Genomic DNA, 9,800 nt, shown 5'->3' with positions numbered 1-9,800 from the left:
GACGTCCACTGCTGAACATAGGCCTCCCCCAATGATTTCTTGACTAGCCGATCGAATGCGATGTACATCCAACGGTTACCCGCCGCCCTTACCAGGTCATCCGTCCATCTAGTAGGGGGCCGTCCCATCGAACCGTCCCGCCTTCTGTTTCGTGGTATCCATTCGAGAACCTTTCTGTCCCAACAGCCATCAGTTCTACGAGCTATATATGCCCACTGTCACTTCAACTAGCTATGTCGGTGACTTTCGTTCTTCTACGGATCTCCTCATTTCTGAAAATCACGCACAGAAATAAGCATTGCTCGTTTCATAGGTCGTTTTCTTGTAGTTTTGTCTCCAAGGACTGCGGTATTACGGACGAGAAGACGTCCCGGAGCTTCCCGAAAGCTGCCCAACCGAGTCGGATTAGACCTTTGACCTCTTTCTCGAAGTTGGCTCTGCCTAATTGGACTTACCGATTACATTATTTATATTACCCAAGAAGAGGCGAGAAAAACTATTTTGCTAGATAAAAATGGTTTAGTAGTAGTATTTACTGTTAAATTACGTCTCACAAAAAAATATACAATTCATTATTCGATAGGATGTACTTTACCCGGTCATGTATAATGACAACAGGCTAAAACGAATTATTACAGAATAAAAAAAATCTAACTAGAAAAAAATGTTCATGTGGACATATTTATCATACAGAGAACCTGCAAAATCTTAGTTTTCAACCGAAACCCGATTGTTATTAAATTCACATTTATTAGCCCAGCGATTTAACGACACACCAGGCCGCCCGCTACCCCGTCTGTCGCCATCGGGCTCTTGTCGACGTCGGATCTGTGTCAAATTTCCTCCGCATTTTTATTCATATTAAATTTCGTCGCGTGGATTTCGGGACGCGAGAGGCGGTCCTCCACACCTCACCTCTCCTTAAGATATTAATTAATATATAAATCGTTTCCAGACTTATTAACCAACGACATCGGCAGAGCGTCAGCGTGCGCGAAGTTGATCTACAGCCGCATGGGTTTCTGGGCGTGGTACGGTTGGCAGCGACACTGCCAAGGAGCTCTCCCTGATATTTCTTACTGCTGAACGAATCAGTAAACGTCGAACGCTTCAGTGTCGCGATTGTATGAAAGGCCTCTTTGTTAAGGTCTTTTCCTGTCACGTGGGTTTTGCTTCGCATCTCATCTTCGCATATCATTTGGTGTCTGACGCCTGTCGGAAACACCTAGACTTATTGCGTGGTATCCTACATACTACATAATTTTATACACTACAGTCCTTTAACTAAGTTGAACGCCACTGCGTCATTTAGAGGGTAGTATTTCGAAGATTCGAACCAGCGACTGTTTGCCATACCGGGTTCCTTTACATTTACTACACGTATTGTTAAGTCAAAACACGAGTTTAAGATTTAACATATCGCGTCAGACTTGCTTTCAAGTAAGGCGATCTGATTAGGCCCAGATACGCATTCGCATCAATAACCACGTGACCGGAAAAAGACCCTTTCGTGTTATGAATATTTATGTGGTCTGTAGTGTTATGTATCGCACATTAGCAAGACATTAAAAAATTATAAGTAAATCGTGTTTTATTGGTGCTAGAAAATTCTACACTACAAATACAGAACTATTACTACAAAATAACTTTTATTAGTACTTAAATAACAATATAGTAAAAAGCTATTACAAAAAACAATTATAAAGAATGAAGTCTCCGAGTCTCCTGCTCCATTTTCTCGGCGAGACGAGTAAGCTGCTTGATGAGTGCATCTTCAAACTGTGTGATCTGGAACCAATGTATTTTATATACAAATTTCGTTTTTTGAAATTCAATACAACAGGATACAAAAAAGTAAAAATGACAGGTACGACAGGCGACCTTATTGCTAAGTAGCAATCTCTACCAGGCAACATTCACCATCATTTCAGTTGAAAGACATTCACTGTTGGATGTAGACTTCACCCAAGGATCGCTACAACGACCGGTCTTATTTTGCTCTCATCCAGCATATTCCGCATCGGAATTGAACCGATCGGGTAGTCATAGTCATCAGTCATATCACGCTGCTGTATACTTAACTTAAAAAAAACATAAGGCATTCAAGAGGCAGGTGTAACGACACCTTCAAATTAGACGCTTATAGAAGTTAAATAGTATCACCTAAGTAAACAGTATTATAGTAGGTACAGTTCACTTCGCGTACGCTACTGACTTCAATATCTTTTACATAATATTATTTAGTATTATGAACCTTTTAAAAACTTATTTATTCAGTAATCGAAGAATGAAAATTCTGATTTGTTTGCTTAAATTTTTCCTGAAAAACGCTTTTTAGTACGTAATTTTGGCGTAAAATTTCGTTGAAATTAAAATATTTTCATGACCAGTGTCCTGAATTTGCAGTTTCGAAATTAGATGCGTTGTTTGTTTCTAATTTATGAGTTAAATCAACTATTGTTCCGATTTCAAATGTCAAAAGATTCCGATCGGCCAGTTGTGTATCGCAAATATGCGACTCGGAAGAGACGCAGTTTCTGATCGGGAGAGGCAATCAAAATCAAGCTGCAGGTCGCTACTCTTCACCACTCTAGACCTCTTCGGCCCTATCGGCCATCTGTTCTACGAGCAAGCTAGACTTTGCCAGTTGTACAATGATCACACCAATACGATTGATTTACACTACTTCTCTGCAGTAAGAACCAAGCACGAAATGTCGTCACCTTCCTAAAACTTTGTCACCTAATTTCTTTTTTATGCTTTCGCTTAGTCTTAAGATATTAGCACTATTTGTTTTTGTAAGTGATTTATATAATTAAATTAATGTTTACACTTTTCTTTTTGTAACTTTCTTTGTACTCTGCAATAATTTATTGTGCATGTAATGTCGATCTATAATAGATTGTGCACTTAGTTTTAAGTTTTTTTTTGCATGAATGTTTTCTGATATTTTATCGGTGTAACAATTGTTGACTGACCAAATAAATTGAAAACAAATTTTAAAAAAATGTGCCCCGCTCACCGCTGCATAATTTTAGCAATTCTTTAGGCTTTGTCGGTTATCCTAATTATTTTGAATGTCATCAGTGTCATTCTACTGGCACTCTGTTGGGGCTCAACTGCCATTGCAACTAGATTTTAAGGTAATAACAAATATTATCATAATTGCAATATAATCTAAGAGGAAGGAGGAAATTAGCAAAACTTGGGTGTCCTGGTTACATGACCACAATTTACAATAAGTTATTGAAAAATCGCATTTCAGTATAACTAATTATTGACAAATATCGGTTATTGCCATGTCTACTGGCAACAATCAAACAACGTACATTGAATGTAATAGAAAAATATAGAATTGCCACTGTGATATCTAGAAAATGGTATTGCCGAGTTCATAACAGTGTCGCTAGTTCGGTTTTATGCCGTAGCACAAGCCGGCGTGTGATGGTGCCCAAGCCAAAAGGTACAGAAATATTTAAAAGTTTGTTATAATTATTAATACAAAGATCGAACACTTACAAAAAATTGCTTCGATCCGGCCGGATTCAAACCGACGTCTCCTAGCAAACCGTGCCCGACGCTATGCCAACTAAGCCACGGAACGAACCAGCGGACCTCGCGAATTCTTCTCTGTGCTTATTGTCGTTGCAAGTCGTTGAAAAACCTAACACAAAGATCCGACAACAAACACTAGAAGAATTCGCGAGGAGACGTCAGTTCCAATCCGACCGGATCGAAGGGTTTTTTCTACGTGTTCGATCTTTGTATTAATAATTATAGCAAACTAGTGAAGTAATTTCACAAAATAATAATTGACTATCAATTCAATAAAAATTTTATTTAAAAATTTGTTACATTTGTTATGTACGTACATACATTACGGAGCGCTTCTCAAAGCGGGAATTTGCAAGTCATTCCACTCCATGATTTATGCGACTGTTCTCTGACAAACCGGCATGTCTCGCTTTCATTCTATTGACGACAGCAATAAAACCTACGTCATTTATATTTACGAGCGTTTTAAACATTTAGATCAGACGTGTTCGGGCTTTTGTGCCTTGCTGTGTTTCGACTTGTTTTATGTTTGTGTGCAATTAATACACAAAGTTTTCATATTCTCATTGCTTCCATATATAATACTTATTGTCTTCACAATCTAATAGACCCGTTTTGACGTCTGTCGTAGCAATGTAACCAGGCATGTGAACCAACAAATCGTTAAGCAGATTACCCAGTTCTCACAAGAAATAGAAAATCGTTTGAATTACTTTTATGGTTATTGGTATTAAGTTCTAGGTAGAACGATTAACATTTATTTAAACATTATAGCTTTACAAAATAATTAGTGTTAAGGTCGAAGTGATAGCAAACACAAACAGCTCAAAAGCAGAGCCTAGTCACGAGAAAAAGATACCAAAAAAACTTCAAAAATCGCCGAATACTAAGCGTGTACACACGCCGAGTGATGCTAGGTCGAAATCAGTGTCGTCAATTCAAAATTTGTAAAAAAGAAAGTAAATAAATCCTGGTTTTACAACTGTATACTGTATGTTTGTATACTAAACAAAATGCTCAGTTATCTATACACTATGCTATACTCAGTTAATATTATTAAAAACGAAACTGACGATGGAACTGTTTTTCAGAGGTAAGAGGTTAATTACATATTAATGCAAAATTGAAATTTAATTAGGGATTCACGCAAAGTAATTTTCGATATGTACCTACATATCGAAAATTACTTTGCGTGAAAGGTTTCACTGTAACATAATGCGAGTAAAGGCGGGTGCCATGGACACACGCATAGACAACCACAAATTACATCCAAACTCACGAGACAAATAAATGTAGGCCATACAAATATTTCTCCCGGCCCGGGAATCGAACCTGGGACCTCTGCGTGGCAGTCCGGCAGACCGTTCGGTCACGAAGGCAGTAGATTAGTTAACTGTTAGAGAGAGGTGATACTCACACTATAAATTTAACGTCCTCTTTATCACATCTGGGTGTAAGTCAATATGGACAAGAACTCAAAATAAAATCATTTACATAGTATCTTCAAATATTTATATATAGTTCTATGTCGAAATATTTCGTTATGGTCAAAGTAGTATGTTTGTTACATCCATTAGTGTTGTAAAGGACGATATGAGTATATTCTAGACCTACTTACCCCATTAGTAAAGGTATCTTTCAACTGTTGTATGGTCTCCATTCCACGAGTCTTTTCCTCATCATACTTGCTAGTTTGCTCCATGATCTGCTGTGTGCGTTGCACTGCTGCAGAGGAAAACTCACGGCGTTTCTTGTCGCTTTTCTCTGCATCTCTTAGGATGCTGAAAAGTGAAATTAGTTATTTGTTATGCAAGGTCGCAAAGTAGTTTGAAATTGTTGCTTGAATTAAAACTTGAGCAATTGGTTGTATTTTTTTCAACTCGAGTTGCTCCAATTGACGCGATTACTGACTCGAGTTGACTCGGTGTCTGACAGAAATTAGGAGGGCGTGACTAACTGGTTGAAGTTTCAGGCGGCAGAATTTAATGAGTTGGAACTTCAAACTTTGTTCGTCGTTACGATAAGTGCCTGGATTTGTACTGAGGCTACATTGAAAAGTAGTATACAAGTGTCACTTTCAAATGTATATAATATAATAAAATATTTAGGAAATGAAACTATTTTTCCGGATTTAAATCGCGTATATTTGTTTTTTCAAACAAACCAAACAACATTATTGTGGCAAAGGTTTTGTTTTTTCAAACAAACCTGTTTCGTTTTTTGGAAAAACAAATATACGCGATTTAAATCCGGAAAAATAGTTTCATTTCCTATGTGTAACAATCGCGAAAACCTAAGAACTCGATATAATAAAATATTTTTCTTGTACTTAGTTTTTTTACACCAAAACATAATATACTTTCTGGATATTCCTGATTACCTCCTCTGACTATTATCATTATTATGTACATTCCTTAGTAGGTATTAAGGTAGCTAGTAGCAATTAATGAACATACTTCTCAGCAAACATCCTCTCCTGTTGCCTCTTGGTCTGCCCGTCGTGCCGCTTTTGGGCAGCCTCTTCTCGTCGAGCGTGCACCTCGGCCTCCAGCACCTGCAGCTCCATCAGATCCGTGTTAAGCATATCGAGTTCGCCATCTTTGCTGTCTTCATCTAAGTCGCCAATGTGGAAATCTCTGAAAAAGTTACAATATTTACCAAAGTAAAAATTAGTTTTAACTGTTCCTCGATTCATAAGACTAGAAAATCATCGTGGACGACAAAGACCTTCGTCGTCATAACTCATCCCAACACAGCATTAACTATCAAAGCAGCCATATAACACAGCATGTGATAGTTAAATCTTCTTAAAATGTCAAATGAGTGGTAATTAAGTGAATTTAAATTTGATTAATTGAAAACTGTACAACTTACTCTTCACAATACAATGCTTTTTGCTGTACACAAGAACAAAACAGACAAATGAAGGACAAAAGATAGACAAGAATGTCTCTTATTTATTACAATGACCAGTTAATATGGAACTCTCGACATATTAGACTGTTTATGATCAGCTTACAACACATTAGTAGATCCTTCCAAAGTAAATAAAATGCTGACTTCTACATAACCTTTCATAATGAACCCCGTCAGAGCAAACCAAGCATACTTAGGCTTTTATAAAGTATTCATGAGGCTTGATAGAAATTTAGAAGTTTCTTTAAATCATAGACATTAGGAGCATTATCTTATTATGTGCAACTACATAGGAAACTTACTTGAGATTTGTAATTTCATGCAATAAATTGTTAGCAGTATCCAAATTAGGTTTAACCATTTGCAGTATTTTCAAGTTGCTCTCTTTCTGGGCAATTATTGCTTTTAAAGAATTCAGTTTTTCCTCAGCTTCCTGCACGTTCTGCGCAGCTTGATCCGCTTGAGCCTTTATATCCTCAGCATCATACACTCTAAGTGCTTTTTTACGGTCCCTTTCTATAATAAGACCTTCCTTAGTGGCTTTCTTTTGATCAAGTATCATGTCTGTTGCATTGTTTTCTTTTATTGCTTTGTCGAGTTCTCTCTTCTCTATGTCATAACCTTCTTCTTCCATTTTCAATTCTTCTTCCAGTTGCTGAATTTCTTTTTCATACTGTAGAACAAATATTAGTATATTTTATATTTTAAGTATAATATCATAAGTTATTGTAATTATGCAATATTTTGTCTTTTCACACCATACTTGTACCAGTGTAATTTATAATATTTGGGCTGTAAAACTTACTTTTAATCACACATGCTATACATATACACAATTATACATTATTAATCTGTAAAATTTTTCTTTGAGCTCGTTACACAATGCAACTTGCGGCTCTGTTTTATAAATTTGGTCAAACCAATAAATTTGGTTCCACTTTTTGTTAATGGTCATAACAGGATTGTACACTGTTAAATCATAATAGTTGATGACATTAATTATTGCACACTGTGTACCTGTGCCATTCTTTCTGAACGTTTCCCTTTCTCTACAGCTTGAGTATTCATCTCCTCAAGTAATTTGTTCCTTTGTTCCTCCATAGACTTTACCTATAATCCAATAAAAATTAATCAATCCACTTTCAATGTAAAGAAAACCTTAAAACTTTGTAAATAATATCTATTAATTAAAAGTAGGATAACAATATTTACCATATTAGCAAAATTAAACAACTCATTTTCATCCTCAGCAATACTCTCCAATTGTTGTTCATTGAAAAGCATAAAATTGAACAGCAAAAGTAGTATAGTGTGAGTTGTAGCCACTGATGGCTGCAATAGATGATTGACAGTCACATTTGCAACTTGAGGCATGACGGACACTAAATGATTGATAACTCTGGTGACATTGATGAACGGTAATAAATCCCAATAGTGCACTATGTCATCATTCAAGTTTTTTTCTACAGGTGGCTGGAAATAAAGCATACAAGGTCAGTATTAACATATTTGCAATCATTAACTTAGCGAAGGGAGACTTCTTTTTTGCAGACAGATAGATGCATGAAAGGAGCTTCCCTACACACACCATTTCTGTCCAGTATATCTGTCGCATCCTGAGCAACAATCTGCAAGTATTTTACATTGATTGACTAATCCTTTCACCGTGATGACAAGCACTATAGTATATGTCATTGTTACAAACAACTAACACATTGATTGTTTTATTAAATAATGTAGAACCATCATATGGAAGAATAATTTTATGTAATAAAAGGCATTGATGCAATTTGACTATGTTTTTCTTTAATAACTTTCATTTTAATTCCACATGTCAATGGGAATTGATAACTTCATGCGCAGTAAACATGTTATTTTGGTAGATAAATGATTTAGTACATTTGGGAAATAAATTGCCTTTGCTATGAAAGGGTGAGACCAAATCATTTTCCTAGAACCCTATGAAATACAATGTGTAAGTAGTACTTGAATAAGTTGGTTTTCACTGTGGCTCAAAAGTTTGTACTGTAGGTGCTGGATGAGGATTCCCGGGTTTGATTTCCAGGACTCATTTGGAGAATAAACTTTTCTAAATTGGTTCTGGTCTTGGTGTACTGGGTTGTGCTCTAGAATGAATTCAGTTGCTTTGGTACCTACTCATTGTACACGGTATTCCCTAATTTTAAACCAGGTTTAATTTTAATTAATTGGGGTGATTATAAAAATAATGTCTACAATTTTGGCAGTAAGTAGGTCTAGTACAGTTTCCCAAAGTGGTCCCTACTCCCCACTCCCAGTGGACACTGAAGAGTCCTAGAGGGGCCTCGGAAGCAATCAATGTGGGTCATTGATGCTGTCATGAAAAAAAGGTTTTATCTACATAAACTACACAACATACATACTTATATATTTTTTCCTTGTGATTTTTTGTGTTTATGTAAAAAATACGTGTTTTCAATTATTTTTTGCTGTGGTGGGCTTTTTTTTTATCTTGCCTAAGTAGGTGGTGACCCCAAAAAATTTGGAAAGCCATTGTCTAACTCTTGCCTCACACGCTACACTTAAACCAGACCTTGCTTTTTCAAGAAACAGTGTCCTGTGGTGCACCCAGTAAGTGGCCATCACGAAATACTGCAGTATAATGCGCGACTCCTCTACGCAGTCGGTTCGATTCCTTCTCTGCAGATTCTTACAATATTGTACTTTACACCCTAAATATTTAATATAACAGTATCATTCCAAGTCGTATCTATACGTAAGAACATTTAAATAAAGCTTACCATGAGAACTGCATCGACATCTATTCCCAGGCGGTCAAAAATTCGAAACAAGTACCTAAATAATGAATGGGGTTTTTTAAAATCTTCCACCGTTAGCTGGTAGTCGGGAAACTCGGCATTCCAGTTATTGATGAAGTTCTCAGCCGCATCTGCATTCACAAAGTCGTCGTTAGAATGAGGATAAAGCTGTCCAGCAATGCCAATTTAGGCGCTGAATTACACTTACTTTTATTCATATTTGTAACGGCCGCCATAGTATTTTGCAACTGTGTTTATTTTTCAATCGTATTCTGTAATTCAAACACAACATAAAATGGCAACGTAGTGATTAGATCCTCTTTGATAAAATGTTTACTACAAGCCTTACCTACAACAGTTCACAAACGAAACCTAACGTTAAAAACACTGTTTCAAATTTGAAGTATATGTTCCATTTCAAAAAAACAATTTTTATGTATCAAAATAATTATAATATTGCAAAACATACTCGTAATAATAATACTTTATTTTTTATTTTCTCGTTGTTATTTCAATGTTTTTTAAACAAAA

At 36.2% G+C, this 9,800-nt stretch overlaps 1 protein-coding gene across 1 annotated transcript; it reads right to left on the bottom strand.

Annotated features, from left to right (window-relative positions):
* Positions 1-1,589: 1,589 nt before the first annotated feature.
* Positions 1,590-9,583, bottom strand: LOC113227175 (tropomyosin-like). Its single transcript, XM_026460055.1, has 8 exons — positions 9,478-9,583; positions 9,252-9,400; positions 7,684-7,944; positions 7,489-7,581; positions 6,774-7,144; positions 6,012-6,191; positions 5,174-5,336; positions 1,590-1,788 (listed from the first exon to the last, which is right to left on the bottom strand). Exons 1-8 carry the CDS (start codon positions 9,503-9,505, stop codon positions 1,699-1,701), a joined length of 1,335 nt encoding a protein of 444 aa, XP_026315840.1. The 5' UTR covers positions 9,506-9,583; the 3' UTR covers positions 1,590-1,698.
* Between the last annotated feature and the right edge of the window lie 217 nt (positions 9,584-9,800).

The sequence above is a fragment of the Hyposmocoma kahamanoa genome, unplaced genomic scaffold (genome assembly GCF_003589595.1).
Source record: "Hyposmocoma kahamanoa isolate Upper Pololo Valley unplaced genomic scaffold, ASM358959v1 202, whole genome shotgun sequence".
NCBI lineage: Eukaryota > Metazoa > Arthropoda > Insecta > Lepidoptera > Cosmopterigidae > Hyposmocoma > Hyposmocoma kahamanoa.
Note: the sequence above shows the minus strand (reverse complement) of the source record. Positions and strands in the feature narration are given on the sequence as shown.

What these genes read in the sequence shown, in the direction of transcription:
- LOC113227175 (XM_026460055.1), bottom strand. Translation starts at nt 9,505, where the DNA reads ATGGCGGCCGTTACAAATATGAATAAAA. An exon ending in CGTTACAAATATGAATAAAA is followed by an intron (nt 9,401 to 9,477) that starts GTAAGTGTAATT and finishes TTGTGAATGCAG; the next exon opens with ATGCGGCTGAGAACTTCATC. An exon ending in CATGAAATTACAAATCTCAA is followed by an intron (nt 6,192 to 6,773) that starts GTAAGTTTCCTA and finishes TAACTTTTTCAG; the next exon opens with AGATTTCCACATTGGCGACT.